The sequence below is a fragment of the Nyctereutes procyonoides genome, unplaced genomic scaffold (genome assembly GCF_905146905.1).
Source record: "Nyctereutes procyonoides isolate TBG_1078 unplaced genomic scaffold, NYPRO_anot_genome, whole genome shotgun sequence".
In the NCBI taxonomy this organism is placed as follows: Eukaryota; Metazoa; Chordata; class Mammalia; order Carnivora; family Canidae; genus Nyctereutes; species Nyctereutes procyonoides.
Window position 1 is genome coordinate 69,901,613 of NW_026575135.1, and position 17,615 is coordinate 69,919,227.

At 40.1% G+C, this 17,615-nt stretch overlaps 1 protein-coding gene across 2 annotated transcripts in view; it reads right to left on the reverse strand.

Annotated features, from left to right (window-relative positions):
- The window catches only part of YTHDC2 (YTH N6-methyladenosine RNA binding protein C2), a 78,783-nt gene extending 64,974 nt beyond the window's left edge, over positions 1–13,809 (reverse strand). For both annotated transcript variants that reach the window (XM_055302094.1, XM_055302095.1), the window contains exons 1-4: positions 13,445–13,809; positions 11,808–11,898; positions 5,200–5,396; positions 3,640–3,839 (exon numbers count right to left, since the gene is read on the reverse strand). In XM_055302094.1, the coding sequence (XP_055158069.1) occupies positions 3,640–3,839; positions 5,200–5,396; positions 11,808–11,898; positions 13,445–13,628 (672 nt within the window). In that variant the 5' untranslated portion in view covers positions 13,629–13,809. The remainder of the gene's footprint in view (positions 1–3,639; positions 3,840–5,199; positions 5,397–11,807; positions 11,899–13,444) is intronic.
- Between the last annotated feature and the right edge of the window lie 3,806 nt (positions 13,810–17,615).

The window sequence follows — 17,615 nt, forward strand, 5'->3', positions numbered from 1 at the left end:
TATCAGATTAATAAAGGTAAATCACTGCTGCCTAAGCTTCAGAGAAACGGGAACTTTTAATACTTTCAATCCCATTTTAATACAACTCTTTTTTGAGTTAATAGACAATAACTAGTTAATTTGGCTAAAATTTAACTGCCATATTCTTAACCAAGCATTTCCACTCCTAGGAATTTATCCTATTAAAACACTCCCATAAATTAGCAAAGAAATAGTAGAATACAATGTTATAAAGTACAGGAGACCTGGGTGGCTCAGTGGTTGAGCGCAGGGTGTGATCCTGGGGTCCTGGGATCGAGTCCCATATCAGGGCCCCTGTGGGGAGCCTGCTTCTCCCTCTCCCCGTATCTCTGCCTCTCTCTGTGTGTCTCTCATGAATAAATAAATAAAATATTTTTAAATATATTAAAAAGTACAATACAAGAATAAGATCCTTGCTCTGCCATTTCCTAGCTATGAGAATTTGGACAGATTAACATCTGTAAGTTCCAGTTTTTATTCCTTAACTGCAAAAAGATAATAAAAAGCCCACATGCCTTGAGGTCATTGAGGTTTAAAAAGAGAACTCAAAAATTGAGCACATAGTAAACTGTCATTTTTTTTTACTGTTGTTGGAAAATCTTCAGGAATACTACAAAGTTGTTTAAAAATGAGTTATATCTCTAGCTACTGAAAAATATCCAGTATCTATTAAGCGAAAAAAGCAAGATGCAAAATGTACAGTATTATTTCATGTTTGTTTAAAAAAAAAAAACAGTATCAATCCCCTAAAGAGAATGAAAAACAGGGATCCCTGGGTGGCGCAGCGGTTTGGCGCCTGCCTTTGGCCCAGGGCGCGATCCTGGAGACCTGGGATCAAATCCCACGTCAGGCTCCCGGTGCATGGAGCCTGCTTCTCCCTCTGCCTGTGTCTCTGCCTCTCTCTCTCTCTCTCTCTCTCTGTGTGATTATCATAAATAAATAAAAAAATTAAAAAAAAAAAAAGAGAACGAAAAACAAAGGTGCAAAAAAAAATTTTTTTTGTATAACAGAAATACTACCAAGTTTCTAACAAAAAATGCATGAAGAGCAGCGAGAGAATTAGAAATCTTTCACTCTCTATGTACCATTTTCCATAATGTTTGAATTTTACATGAACATAAACAATGAACATGAAAATGCAAAAGGTAATTAACTTCCTAATGCTACTAAGGGCAAGATGAAACTGGCTAATGATATGAACTTTAAATTCTGTTACATTTGTATTTCATAAAACAGACACATCAGTACTTTAACTCCTCAAAAAGATGCAATCATTTAAGTGTAAATCCATTAGACTAATAGTTACTTCTTGAAAAGCAAAAAGCAAATAATTCATTTCTAATTAAATTCTCAAATATCTTCATACCTAATAAAACAATAAACATAATTGTGAAAATATTTATCAAAACTTTCTTAATCTCTGTTCAGCATACATGCCGCCAAAGAAAGTGCTTATAATCTCTTAAATATATGGGATGCCTGGGTGGCTCAGCGGTTAAAGCATCTGCCTTTGGCTCAGGTCGTGATCCTGGAGACCCGGGATCAAATTCAGAGAGCCTGCTTCTCCCTCTGCCGCCATCTCTGCCTCCGTCTCTGCCTCTCTCTCTTTCTGTGTCTCTCATGAATAAATAAAATCTTTTTAAAAATAAATTTTAAAATAAAAATAAATAAATATAATTAGAACTCATAAAATTAAAACCTACTGGCAAAACTTCCTCTAATCTAAAACAACAACTGAACAGATTCTCTAGGATGACTCTGGAATTTCAATCATAAAAGGACTCACACTAAAGAAAAATCTTAGGGAAGCCCAGGTGGCTAAGCGGTTTATCGCCGCCTTCGGCCCAGGGCGTGATCCCAGTCCCACGTCAGGCTCCCTGCATGGAGCCTGCTTCTCCCTCTGCCTGTGTCTCTGTCTCTCTCTCTTTTTGTGTCTCTCAGGAATAAATGAATAAAATGTTTAAAAACAAAAAGAAAATATAAAGAAAGATCTTATTACATATTGTGCTCAGATAAAAATTTCATTCGGTTTTTAATTATTTAATTTTAAAGCTTCAAGTTTTAGGGATAGTTTTACCTCTGTAAATCTGGCTAAGTCCTTCAAAGGCCTTACGTATGGACTAGGTTTATTACACCAACCAATATAACCATAGGAAATATTAAGCAATCATCAAAAGCAAATTTATGTGTCCATAAAAGAAAAGAAAAAATGTAAAATCATATCGACTTATTGTATCTGAACCTCTATCAAAATCAAAGTAATTTTACTATTTTAACATGTGACCATGTAAAGAACAAAAATAAGGTCAAATCACTCTACCAATACTTACTTCCAATCTGAAACCCAATGAAGGAAACTTCATAATGAAGTACTTTGATACTAAACATCCAAGTCAAACATGTCATATTAATTCCATTCTACAGTCAACTTTATTTTTTTTGAAACTGTATTATTATTATTTTAATATTAAGGAATCCACTTTTACAACTGTCATGAAGCCTTGGCTGGGTTAACAGTAATGAGTCCTGGATGTAACTACACCCAACTCTGGACTTTCTGGTTATAAAGCACTGCCTTCTCTATCTCAGCTGACAACCCAGACTCAGGAGGCCTCAGTCCCTGCCTCTCTATTCCCAGAAGATGCCAAAGTCAATTATGTAGGAGGCTTTCTCAGAGAAGAAGACGACTTTGTCTTCCCAGAAGACAAACCCTCTACTTTGCTTTATGAGACGGATAGCATCCCCAAACCACAGACAGGTTGGGACCTGCGCAGGCCTCAATGTCTACAGTTGACTTTATATTAACATTTGTTATTATTAATATTGTTGTTAATTTAGCTGCTACATACAACACAAATAGGCACGTTATAGACATCTCTTAACTTTACCGAGAATGGGAGCTATTACTAGCTCCATTTTCAAAAAAAAGGGCTCTGGCTCATGGAGGCTACAAGACTAACCACTAGGACTACCGTGTTCCTTTAAGATGCCAAATCACAGCCCCACTTCCTTTTTTTTTTTTTTTAAAGGGAACCCCTGGGTGGCTCAGCGGTTTAGTGCCTGCCTTTGGTCCGGGGCGTGGTCCTGGGATCTGGGATCAAGTCCCACATCCGGCTCCCTGCATGGAACCTGCTTCTCCCTCTGCCTGTGTCTCTGCCTCTCTCTCTCTCTCTCTTTCTCTCCCTCTCTCTCTCTCTCTCTCTCTCTCTCTCTCTCTGTGTGTCTCTCATGAATAAATAAGTAAAATCTTTTTTTTTTTAAGATTTTACTTATTTATTCATGAGAGAGAGAGGTAGAGACACAGGTCCTGACGTAGGACTCGATCCCAGGTCCCCAGGATCAGGCCCTAGGCTGAAGGCTGTGCTAAACCCCTGAGCCACCCAGACTGCCTCCCCACTTCTATTTAAATGAAGACCCAATATGCTAGATTAAAAATAAATATTTTAAAACATTTCCTTTCTACAAATTCTCAAAATGCACTCCCAGTAATATTTCTAAAGTAGCCATTAAAGTAACCAAAAGGGTTTTTTCTTTGTTAAAATACATGTACTATTTTATAGAAAACTATCTTGTGCAACAAAATATTTTTCTTCCATAAACAACAAAGAAGAAACAAACCTGTGTAGTCTTTCCAGACCCAGTCTCTCCTACAATCAAAACTACTTTATTTTCTTTAATTATTTTAACAATTTCTTCTTGTTTCTCAAACACAGGGAGAGACTGCCTGAAAGAATCAAATTCAGATTCTCCTCTTTTCACTGGAATCTGAGGTATGCCATTGTTGAGTCGCCCACTGGTTTTGCTCATTTCTCGGTTTTCTTTGAAGATGAATAAAAGAACAAAAAAAATTATGGTCAACATTGTTTAAAAAGTGTGAAAAAACAAAGATAAGTAATTTCCAACGTAATTCCATTGAAGTGTTTCTTCTCAACTCAGTCTACATAAAGCAATACACGACTGCTGTACTCCTATGCTTACTACTCTTTAAAAAACAAGTTATAAATTTTGGCATCAACTAGAAAGCAAATTTCTAAAAATATTTCTGGTGCACAATGCTTACAAATGAACAAAAATCAATACCTCTGTAACTACTAAAATAAAATGTGATTCTAATATCTTGAAACAGTTTTCAAAAAAAAAAAAAAAGAAACAGTTTTCATGCTTGGTTCTACCAATAACACAGAAAATTAAAATTTTGTAAGAAGGAAACAATGAATTATAAAGTCTGCTAGGTACAATAAGAAAATACATTGTGAAAAAAATATTCTGTATCTTTAAAGTTAAATACGTAAGATTATGTGATCAAATAGAATAGTATGTGTAAAAATAAGGTCCTGCTTTAGCAAGCATCCACATTTGATTAACAAGCAGAATGGAATAAAAAAGAGGCATGATGTGTTTTATATTCTTCACATAACTCAAAACATTTTTGAAAAAAAAAAACATTTTTGCACACATGTATTTAAAACTTAAATTCAAAAAAAAAATAAAAAATAAAAAAAAATAAAACTTAAATTCCCTGCCATCTATGGCCATGTATTTTCTATATTCTCCAATGGAATTTATGCATATCTGTCGCTTTAGAGAATTAATAATTTTCTAAGAAGTTATTTTTCCAAATAATAAAATTACAAGTTCATTTTATGACCTAAATATATTATGTATCTACCTTTCAGCAAGTTAGTGTACTAAAGACTCTGTCCTTTACCAGAAGCTAAAGCTCCAATTCAAAAGCTCACTCATTAGAGCAATAACATAGGAAAGTCCAGACCCTGGAGTCAAATCCCAGCTCTGAGGCTTAGTGGCTGGTTGAGCACCTTGAACAAATTATTTAACTGCTCTGAACCTGTTTATTCACCCCTGAAATAGAGGAAATTCTTACCTTGGAAGGGCTGCTATGGGGCCCTATTTAATGAGGTTAACATACCGTCTAGCACACAATAGGTACTCAATAAATGATAAGATACCACTGATGACACTGAAAGACTTGTCTAACTTCACCACATGCCTAAACACTGCATTTCATTCCAAAGTTTTCATAGTTCTTTCTCATTTCTGACAGGTTATTCAAACTGAGAAATCTTATTGCATCTTAGTTTTTTTAAATAAATTTAAAATGGTAAAAGAACAGTCATCAAATAATAGGATAGACAAGGAAGCTCCCCAGAAAATACATACCAGCTTCAACTGCAAACACATTTCCTCTTTCTGTTTTAGGCAGAAGTTCAGTACGCTCTTTATTGGTGACAGGAAATCTTTGAATTAGGCTCCTAATAGCATGTTTTGTATTATGAGTCAAATTACAGGTCATCATTGCATGAGCTGTTTCTGATCCATCTTTCTTCTTCACAGTTAGGTATCTATTTGCTCCCTTTCTGAATATTAATAAAAATCATTTATTTACTATATATAGTCAATTTGTTCACATATGATGTATGCCTACTTAGAAAACATGTCTCAAGCAAAACATTGAAAAAAATCAAAATGCTTTGGGAGAAGATGCTGAAAATCCAAAAAAAGTACAATAAAGAGGGGTTTGGTGCCAAAGTGGCCACAAGATCATTTGCAATTAAAATTTCAAAATGCTGTAAACCCAGTTTTTAAACCTCAAAAATGGCTTACTTACCCACCAAATCTTAAAGTTTGTCTTAGCAGACTTCATGCTGGATGAAACATCACCAGATGGAAGCATACAGAGGGAGAAAACTAATCTGAATAACAGAATCTAAAAATCATAACAAAAAAACTTTGGTTCACTGTCCACACTAATACAACCCACTGAACGTTTCCATAGTATGCTAGTAATGTACATCCCATGAAAACCTGTTAAGGGAATCAAGCTTAGTGGCTGGACCAAAAAAGCGTAAATCCACATTACTGGTAACTATTGTCACATGCATCTTGGGAAAAAAAATTTTTCAAGGTTTTGGACTCTAGCTTTTGGTTATAAGGTAGTAAGGATTTATAACTGTTTTCAAATCATTTGATGTAGGTATACTTGTTTCTCCAAATGGCTCAGGACTGACAATGTCTTTTATGACTTTTGTAGCTCCAAGAGTACTAGGTACAATTTTATACATACAGAAAGTCCTCAAATGTGCTTTGACTGATTTAATAATGCACGTCTATAATCTAGTACGATACAGTACTGGCAAAGTGCTCAGGCTCTAAAAGCATACCAACCTGGGTTTGAATCCTAGCTCTATCACATATTTGCTCTGGGACTATAAGCAAAGTATTTATTAGTTCTGAGCCTAAGATAATCATAATACCTGCCTCAAAGAATTATTCCTATGATTAAATAAGAATGCATGTAAAGAAGAACATCTGTTATAAAGTATTAAATGAATAAAAGCTATTATTATACAGTCTGGAAAAAAAATCACCCATTTTTAAACAGCTACCTAAAGCAGTTCATAAAATATTTTATCATTGGTTAATGTCACTATCATATTACAGAAATGAGGAACAAAACCACAAATAGAATTAAAAGTACATGTACGCTTTTCTTAATTTTCATTAGATTTAAAATTTTTCAACAATATTTTCACTGTAAAAACAATGTAAAACTGGAGATTAACCTATACAGTTTTAGCTGAGCCTTCCTAAGTGGTGAGGCTTTTGATTTACCAAGATTTTTAATTTCTGGAAACTTTTTATGGAATGCTTTAATGGATCATAAGCGTTCAGTACTGTCATCTAGCCCTTAACAAGTATTTAGTGATCTTCAACTTATGGGATAAAGATGAAATAACTATATTTATCCTGATCTTAGGAATTTCAGTTATTTCCATGAAGTAAGAATTACTGGATTCTAAACATGATCGCTGCAATAGGTTCTTTTCCCATGAATCTTTCTGAAAATTCAGCACAGTCTTTATGGACTCAATCATTTACTCCCCTTCTCTACCATTTACTTCATAAAACTTAACTACAGAAGGCAGGAAGTGCTGAAACGAGCACTAAAGCTAAGAGCCAGAAGGCCTGTGTTCAACTAAGCAGCTATGTAATCAAGAAACATTTTATTTCTCTGACACTGTATACAAGTTGATTTAAAAATCTCTACTATTTCTGTCAGTTCCAAGAAGCTTTAATTTTCTTGAAAATTATCTTGGGAAAGTTTTGCTGTATTTCACCTTTAACTCATTTTATTTCATTCACTCATTCATTCAATCATTCATCATATATTAAGCACCTACTGTATCCCAGGCATTACGCTAGAAGCTGGGATAACAAAGCAGTAAAACAAGCTCACAACTAAAATGGATTAGATTCAAATTTTCCTAACATAAGCCACCTACTAATAACATAGCATTTATGTACAAAAATAACTCATAGTAAGCATGTGTGAGTACTTAGCCATTACCATTTAAAATTTACTGAATTCATTTTGAACACAGATGGTGGGGCAGAAAGATATAATAAACTTGATAGTTTTTACATTTTAGTAAAAGATCCTAATTGTGCCTCTTAGTGCTCATTCCTACCACATTCAGCACCACAGTGACACTGGTAAATGACAAAAAGATTAGTGAAAGGATTGGTAAAATTTTTGTCTTGTTGTGAGGATGAAAAACATCCAATACGCAGACATGTGTGCCACTAACACATTGAGATCTCATTACATTTTCCTTCCAAAGTGTAACTATTCTTTGAAGAAAACTGTTAAGAAACTCCTTTTCAAAGCAAAATTAACTAGAAACTAGCTGCATGATGTGGAAAAGTTAAGGGCCATGACCAAAGCTAGATAATGAGGCAAGGAGACACTGAGAGTCAAATCCAAGTTTCCTGCCTCTTCCTCCACACCAGGCTCTCTCCCAAATACATATTAAGGAACCATGATATTAGGTACAAAAGAAAAAAGCAAGATAACTAACTCACTAAGTTAATGAATTTATGGTAGGCAGTGAAAAAAAAATCCTTTATTCATGGTGAACCGAAAAACCCATGAAAATGTAAGTCAGGTAAAAATTCTCATATAAGTGAAAAGAAAGGATGTGACAACTATAGCCAAGTTCTTCAATTACGTGAAAAAAAGGAAAGGGATTTGAAAAATCACAAAGACCACTAGATAAACAACGTGCTATCTCTAATAAAAGATAAAGAGGAGAGGGAAAGTGCTAAGACATTTCCTAAGAAGGTTTGCAGAGCATGAGAAATAGGTACTAGGGACTAGATGAGAATTCAAGGTTGCCTGGACTTTCCTTAACATATTTATTCTTCTCTGTCTCTTCAGTGTTTCCTTGCCCACCTTATTTTGTCCTGATAACTTCTATCTTGCTCTCTCTTCTTCCCCAGGTTTCAAGTTCTGGAGAAACAATCATGCTACTGGACAGAAGAAGAGGTAGTCCATTCTAATGGACTGCTTTTCTAAGGGTAATTTTTTTTTTAAGATTTTATTTATTTATTCATGAGACACGGGGGGGGGGGGGGTGCGGTGGGCAGAGACACAGGCAAGAGAGAGAAGCAGGCTCCATGCACGAAGCCCGACGTGGGACTCGATCCCGAGTTTCCAGGATCACGCCCTGGGCCAAAGGTGGCGCTAAACCACTGAGCCACCCGGGCTGCCCCACTAAGGTAATTTCTAATGGTCATTTCCAAATTAACACTTCAGAATTCAAAATCCATTTAACCATAGAAATGATGTAGTTACATGAGATGACTGGGTGATGGACACTAAGGAGGGCACTTGATGGGATGAGCACTGGGTGTTATATGTTAGCAAATTGAATTTAAATAAAACAAAACAAATAAAATCTTTTAAAAAAAAAAAAAAAGGGCCGCCTGGGCAGCTCAGTGGTTGAGCATCTACCTTGGGCTCAGGTCGTGATACAGGGGTCCTGGGATTGAGTCCCACAACAGCCTCCCCACGGGGAGCCTGCTTCTCCCTCTGCCTATGTCTCTCTGCCTCTCCCTCTCTGTGTCTCTCATGAATAAATAAATAAATTTTTTTAAATAAATAAATAAATACAACAAAACAAAATAAAATGAAACTATGTAGCTACAGAACTGGGCCTTTACAACAGATGCTTTCTAACAAGGACCTACAACCTGTTATCTGTAATTCTTAACCCCAAATGTCAATGAAAACTGCACAATTTTTTCAGTTTGGAATGTGAAAATTAGTAAGGGGAAACCTCACTCAAGTGGACCAGGGATGCCAAAAAGGGAGGCTGGTATGGAAAGCCAAACTACTCACGTCAATTACAGACCCAACTGGAGACTCCTCAAGAGGAGAGAAGCTTGGGGGCATCTGGGTGGTTCATTCTGTTAAGTGTCCGACTCTTGATTTCAGCTCAGGTCGTGATCTCAGGGTTGTGAGATCAAGCCCTAAGAGCCCTGTGTTGGGCTTCACGCTGGGTGTGGAGACTGCTTAAAATTCTCTATCTCCCAGGATGCGTCGGTGGCTCAGCAGATGAGCTCTGCCTTTAGCTCGGGTCGTGATCCCGCAGTTGTGGGATCAAGTCCTACATCGGGCTCCCTGCATGGAGCCTGCTTCTGTCTCTGCCTCTCTCTTTGTGTCTCTCATGAGTAAATAAATAAAATCTTTAAGAAAAAAAAAAAAAAGATTCTCTATCTCCCTCTCCCTTGGCCCCAAGAGAGCCCCACTCTCTCACTCTAAAAAAAAAAAAAAAGAAAAGGAAAAGAGCTTCAATTACAGGCCCCAACAGGAAAGATGTACATTGCATTTTTTACAAGAAATCAACCACATCAGCAACCTAGTCAATGAGAAACCATTATCATCCTTCTCGCTTTTCTCCAATGCACTTTTGTTCAAAACAACCCCTCCAACTTCCTCCTCCTTCTTCAAAAAATAATATTCTTCTCTTTTGTGTGATGGACTTGCAAATGGTTTTGTAGTAGCTCACTTGTTGCAGACTATAACTATTTCCAAAGAAATCCATCCCTTGCTGGTAAAATAACTGCCAGTTTTATTTTTAAGATTAAAGGCAGCAACTTTATTTGGCAAGAAAGCCTGATTACACTGACATGAGACTATTTCCAGTATTCAGTTCTTACTGTGAATATTCACATTTTCCAGCAGAAATATTGTAATCAAAGGTGAGGTCTGTACCTTATGAGGGGTATTATATGAAATATACTCTAAAATGTTTCTAAAATCTGAATCTCGAAGTGTACTTGTTCCAGGTGTTTTTGGATAAAGGATTATGGCACTGTACTCTTCATCTGCAAGGACAGTATTTAACTTACCCTGAAGACCATGATATGTGCATGCTCAAAACCTACCACTGCTTCCAGCACTGGCCTTAGTGATGTTCAAAATCCACACTCACCTAAGCTAAACCTCATCTTACTCAGTTATGTATCCCTGTAGGCATTCAAATGCCAGACAATCCTACATCAGATACTTTCATCTTAGGACACACACACAGAGAGGGACAGAGACACCGGCAGAGGGAGAAGCAGATTCCACGCAGAGAGCCCGACGTGGGACTCGATCCCAGGTCTCCAGGATCAGGCCCTGGGCTGAAGGCGGCACTAAACCTCTGAGCCACCCGGGCTGCCCTATTATCTCTCTTCTTAACCTAAACCCCGCTAAGCTGAAATTTTATCTTTCTTTCCCTCCTCACTGGAAATTCTCCCCACAGAATATTTTGGCAATGTCTAAAGACATTTTTGGTTATTACAACTGCAGGTGGAGGTGCTACTGGGTAAGGTCAGATATGCTACAATACACAGGACAGCCCTCCATAATAATTATCCAGTTCAAAATGTTAATAGTGCCAATATTGAGAAACCTTGCTATGTATCAATCCTAGCACCCTTATTCCCAAAATGAAATCGTTCCACATAATTTTAGAGTTCTTCAATTTGGATGGTTCAAATGACTTTTTTCCGTTAGGGGTCAGTGGCCCTCAAAAAAACATATGCTGTTTCTTCCTGGTCCATTGTATTTAGCCATTTCTAATTATCAGATTCTTGAGCTGGTAAGAAAGAAAACAATGATTATGTATTCTACAGTTACCAGTACAGTAACATTAAAAGAAATACTTCTGTAGATAATCATACTTATTATCTTTAGTCTATCTATCCTTTTTAAAAAAGGAGATTTAGTTTCTATGAAAAAAGAAAACATTTCCGGGATCCCTGGGTGGCGCAGCGGTTTGGCGCCTGCCTTTGGCCCAGGGCACGATCCTGGAGACCCGGGATCGAATCCCACATCGGGCTCCCGGTGCATGGAGCCTGCTTCTCCCTCTGCCTGTGTCTCTGCCTCTCTCTCTCTCTCTGTGTGTGACTATCATAAATAAAATAAAATAAAATAATTAAAAAAAAAAAGAAAAGAAAACATTTCCTCAAGCAAGCAATTTCAACTTTTAAACTATTTCCTTGCAGGGATCCCTGGGTGGCGCAGCGGTTTGGCGCCTCCCTTTGGCCCAGAGCGCGATCCTGGAGGCCCAGGATCGAATCCCACGTCGGGCTCCCAGTGCATAGAGCCTGCTTCTCCCTCTGCCTGTGTCTCTGCCTCTCTCTCTGTGTGTGTGTGTGACTATCATAAATAAATAAAAATTAAAAAAAAAAAAAAGGTTTAAACTATTTCCTTGCATTTAAAAAAAATTTTTTACCCCTAAGGGAAAACAAAAAAGGGCAGGATACCAGGAAAAGAAAAGAGCTGAGTTTGGTATGGATACTAATCAATTTATTTACAAACAATATAATTAAGGACATGAATCTAAAACAATAATAACTCCTTAAATGGAGTGAGGAACATTTCTCTCTTTTTTTGGTAAATAATTCTTTTTAAATAAGAAAAGCTATCAGCTTACCCTTTGCTTTTAGAGACCAAACCAAGAGACTGACTCAATCGATGAATAAAGGCTCTTTCAGTGCTGGTCAAAGAAGAAGGAAATTCCATTTCTACATTAAAAAAAAAAAATTGGGAATATACAATTATCTTTCAAGGTGCTTCAATATACAAACATAGATATAAAAGATGAAAAAAAAATCTTGATTTCTGCTCCCCTCATGATCTTAGGGTTGTGAGATCCAGCCCCAAGTAGGGTTTCTTGATGGGCATAGAGCCTGCTTAAGATTCTCTCCCTCTCTCCCTGTCTACCCCTCCCCCCCCCACACCTGAGAAACTCCACTCTGGGAAAAATGGGTTGCAGAAGGGGGGGGTGTTGGGGGATAGATAACTGGGTGAGGGCACTAAAGAGGGCACTTGATGGGATGAGCACTGGGTGTTATACTATATGTTGGCAAATTACATTTAAATAAAATATGGGGCACCTGGGTGGCTCAGTGGTTGAGCATCTGCCTTTGGCTCAGGCCCTGATCCTGGGGTCCTGGGATCAAGTCCCACGTCAGGCTCCCTGTGCCAAGCCTGAGGCTTTCTCCCTCTGCCTAAGTCTCTGCCTCTCTATCTGTGTCTCTTATGAATAAATAAAATCTCTTAAAAAATAAATGTAAATAAAATTTTTAAAAAGCTGTAAAAAAAGAAAATCATATAATCAAATTTATATTTTGTGTGAAAAGCAGATATTATTTCAATAAAATTGAATGTCTGCCAGAGTTACCATATTAATAAAAATTAAATCTAAACGTGATAGAGGATTCTAATGTTCACCACAGATTACTCCTCTTATTTGTGGGAAAATCTTCTTTTGGTAGGATGACAGACTGATGAATGTGTTTTACTATTTTTAATTCAGTCCTTAACTTGCATCATCAACAAACGGTCCCTCTCCTCCCGTGTTGAGGTATGCTCTCGCATTATGAATGCTCAACATCACACCGTCTTTGCTTGCAAAACTGCACAGGATTTATATTTCACTCTCTTAGACTGGATCTGTTGTTACGTATTATGGAGGCCTTGTTTAATCTACGTTCACTCTGTCCAAGTCACTGCCCGTTCTGGGCTGGAAGAGTCCCCTACTTGGGCAAGAAAGTGAATGAATGGGCACTGGTTCCCGCGGGTTGGCTGGGGTTGGCTGAGGGTTCTGCACGGCAGGACGCAAGACGAGTAGCCTACCCTTAAGAGGCGTGAAAGACGGTTCATCTACCAAAACCAGTTTTTACCGGTATCTAAAAACGGTGGCTCAGACGCCGCAAGCTGCCTCCAGCCCTCTCTAGGGAAAGAACCGCCTCGTGCAAGGGGGCAGCCCGACGCTTCCCACCTTCTCACGAGTGCCCGGCAAGCGCCTGAACGCGGCGGATCTGCCTGACGCCGCGCATCCCAGGGAGCGCTCCCCAGCGTGCGCTCCCCCGCGTAGCGCCTCCCGCCCACCCGCCGCGGAGGCCGGCTGCAGGGGGCGGGGGGGTGCCGGGGGTGCCGGGGGTGCCGGGGGTGCCGGGGGCGCCCAGGTCTTCCCTCCCCCCACCCCCTGAGGCAGCCCCTTCACACGCCGGGTCGCGGCTTCGCGGGAGGCGGAGCAGCCGGCGGGGTCCCGCTCGGGAACCTCACCTCTCTGGTCCCCGTACCGGAAGCGCTCCAGAGCGATATTGACCGCGATCTTCACCTCCTCGTCTATACGAATGTCCTTCAGCCCCTTAGCCCGGCCCCCGCCCCCCGGGCCGCACGGAGCTGGGCCGCCCCCGCCGCCACCCGGAGCCGGCGGCCGCGGGGAGACGCTGCTCGGCCTGGACATGGCCCTGAGGAGTTCTCCCCGCGGGGCAGCGGCCAGGCCTGCGAGCTGGCGGGCAATGACAGGGACAGGGGGCCGCTGCCGGGACCCGCCCGCTCCGCAGGCAGCCTGCTCTGGGCCAGGGTCACCAGAAAGCCCCCGTCGCGGCAGCCGCGGAGGCGGCGGCGCCACTAGTCCCGGCGGAGCGGAGAGCGCGGGCGTGATGACGTCACGAGGGCCGCGGGCGCCGGTGACCTCAGCGCGTCGGCGGCCCCTCGCCTCCCGGCCGAAGCCGGCCCCTGCAGGGCTTCCCTCACCCCCCGCCGGGCCAATTCTCTCCGCCCTCTCCGGTCTCCACGTCCCCCGCCCACACCGCGCCGCACGGAGGGGATCCCGTGCGTCCTTTTATTCAGTCGCTCATTCTTTCCTTAAATCCTTCATTACTTCACGCCGTGAGCCGGTGCGGGCTTCCGCTCCGTGGCGGGTACAGGAGGGGACCGGACAGACAGACGTGCTTCCTACCCTCACCGAGCTCACATTCTAGCCGGGGTAGACTTGCTAGGTTTAGCACACAAAAATGCAGGATGCCCCGTTTCTTTGAATTTCAAATGAGGAGTCGTTTTTTAGTATTTCCCATGCAATATTCCGGAACACATATAGTTTAAAAAAAAAAAAAGGTTATTCTACCTGAAATGCAATTTTAACAGAGCGCCTGTGTTTTAGGTGGCCGCCCTAAAGGAGAATGACAAACAATAAACAATTGTGCTTAAATGATGTTAAATGATGATTATAAGGGGCACCTGGTGGCTCAGTGGTTGAGCGTCTGCCTTTGGCTCAGGGCTTGATCCTGGGGCCCTGGGATCGAATCCCGCATCGAGCTCCCTGCAGGGGGCCTGCTTCTCCCTCTGCCTGTGTCTCTGCCTCTCTCGTGAATAAATATAATATTGTTTTAAATGATAGTCGTAAGTGCTATAGGAGATGATGAAAAAGGAAAATGGAACTCTTGTTTTGAAGGTCAAAGGAGGTTGTGAGAATGTGCAATTGCTTGCACACAACGCCACTAAGAGAAAGCTGATCCCAGCCACCCTAACTGCTTCCACTCTGGTTTTCCCATGGTCCCTTCTGCAGAGAGCAGCCAGAGTGAACCTGGCTTATATTTTATATTATAAATAAAATATAAATTTTATATTTAAAATATAAACCAAGTAGGATGACACTCCTACATGAAGCGCTCCTGTAGCTCCCCCATTGCAACTACTACAAGCCCACAATTTTTTACCACGACTCAAAACCCTGCCTGAGGGCAGCCCCGGTGGCGCAGCGGTTTAGCGCCGCCTGCAGCCCAGGGCGTGATCCTGGAGACCCTAAATCGAGTCCCACGTCAGGCTCTCTGCTTGGAGCCTGCTTCTGTCTCTGCCTCTCTCTCTCTCTCTCTCTCTCTCTCTCTCTCTCTCTCTCTCTCTCTCTGAATAAATAAATAAAAAATCTTAAAAAAAAAAAAAACCCTGCCTGAAATGGTCTCTGCCCTATTTCCGTGAATCTCATCTCTCACCATCTCATCCTCATTTTCAGGGCTCAAATGCACTACTTTCTGTCTCTTGAACACATCAAGTTCATTACCATCAGAGGAACTTTACATTTACATAGTTTCCTCCTGCACAAGACAATCTTCCTACCAGTACTTTCTCATCATTTAAGGCAGGACTCTATCCCTTACCTAGACAGGCTCACCCACATCATTTACCACTGCTTGAAATTATTTTCGTTTATTTATTTATAATTTGCTCTTTTCACTAGAATATAAGCTCAAGAGCAGGAACCTTGTTTATCTTGTTTGTGAACTTCATCAGCAACTAAAACCGAAAGATATATAATAAATGTTCTTTGGTTGGCCATATTCTATTTTTTTAAAGATTTATTTATTTACGATAGACATAGAGAGAGAGAGAGGCAGAGACACAGGCAGAGGGAGAAGCAGGCTCCATGCCAGGAGCCCGACATGAGACTCGATTCCGGGACTCCAGGATCGCGCCCTGGGCCAAAGGCAGGCGCTAAACCACTGAGCCACCCAGGGATCCCCTGGTTGGCCATATTTTAGAATCTGGACTCAGGATTGATCATCCCTACCCTATGAAAACTTGCTTAGTAATTCTTGAGCTCCTAATCTATTTGGTTGGCTACTAGAAAGAGTTGTAAAGAAGCAGAAATAGGTACTCTTTTTTTTCAAGTTTTTATTTAAATTCTAGTTAGTGGAAAAAATAAATAAACAAATTCTAGTTAGTGGGATGCCTGGGTGCCTCAGCGGTTGAGCGTCTGCCTTTGGCTCAGGGTGTGATCCTGGGGTCTGGGGATCAAGTCCCACATTGGGCTCCCTGCATGGAGCCTGCTTCTCTCTCTGCCTGTATCTCTGCCTCTCTCTCTCTTTGTATCTCATAAATAAATAAATAAAATCTTTAAAAAAAAAAAGTCATATCTACTGACTGAGTCAGCTAGGCATCCCATCATTCCTTCCTTTCTTTTTGGATGAATGCCTAAATGCTTATATTCCTGGTGCCTGGTGAAGAGTAAGGAACATGTTCACTCAAATAAAAAAAGAATACTTGCCTAAAGTTACATAGCAGTAAATCATAAGGTTAATCAGCTCTACAGTCTTTGGTATTTTTCCAAACCCCTGGAAATTTCTGGGTACTGAGCATGAAACATTGCAATCCTACTTTTACAGATGCTTCCAAGAAATTAGAGAAAGTATAGAATATTCACAAGCGATTTCAAGTTATCCTTTGCATAGAAGAGACCTAAAGTTGTCATCCTTGTTTTTACCAATTAGGGTTGTGTGGCCTCATGCAATGATTTAACCTCCCTACTCATAACATGGATTTGATAACACCTATATCACAGTGTTATTATGGGGATGAAATTAGATTATACTATCTTTTTGAAGATGAAGTGCTTATCACAATTCTTGGCTCCTGACTCAGCCTTAGCAATCTGATATAGTTAGATGCTTTTTACTTTAACTGACAGAAAACCCAAGCAAAAAAAGGACCAAGTAAGGACATTTCTTACCTTATATAACAAAAAGTCTAGGAGTAGGTGGTTCCAAGGCTGATTATTTCCACAGGGTGCACCAATGCCCTCAGTAATCCAGTATCAGTCCAGTTTACCACTCTGCCATCCTTAGAGTGTCCACCACTACCCTCTTGGTTGTAGCTCTAAGGAATCACATCATAACACACCACCAGATAAAGGCAAGAAAGATAATTGCCCACTGTCTGATGTCCTCTTTTAAGAGAGAGAGAGAAACCTTCCCAGAAGTGCCAGAAATAGACATCCTTATGACTCTTAGCCAGAACATGGCTAATGCATTAACCACCAAATAGGAACGAATGGGATTACCATGAATGATGCAGTTTTTCCTAAAGTAGATGTCACCCAGAAGAGAGAAAACAGAATTGGGGCTCTTTTTGCAAGTAGTAAGGGATGGGAAATGACTGTTGGGTAGGCAACTGAGGGTGTTATGATAGTCATCAGTGATTGTCACCAAATATTTCTCATTTTCTTCCTTTACAGGTGTGTAGTAGAATTGTATTTCCTGGCCCCCTTACAGTTGGGTAGGAACATATTATTAGCTCTGGCAAATGGGTAGTGAGTTGAAATAGTATATGTCACTTTTACGTTGGCCCCACTTTTCACTGTAACTAACCACAAATAACTAGCAAAACACGCACAAGAAAGAAACTGAATTATTTGATTCAATATGATTGATGCAAATAAACAAAAACTACAAATGAACATGCTCAGAAAAGTTAAAGATCTACATAAACAAAAAGATATTCAGGGACCAGAAAACTTAATAATGTTAAGATATCAATTCTCCTTACATTGGTCCACATCCTTACCAACACTTGTTTTTTCTGGTCTTTTTGATTCTAGCCATTCTGACTACTGTGAGGTGATTACCTCATGGTGATCTTGTTTTGCATTTCCCTGATCTTAAGTGACAATGAACAT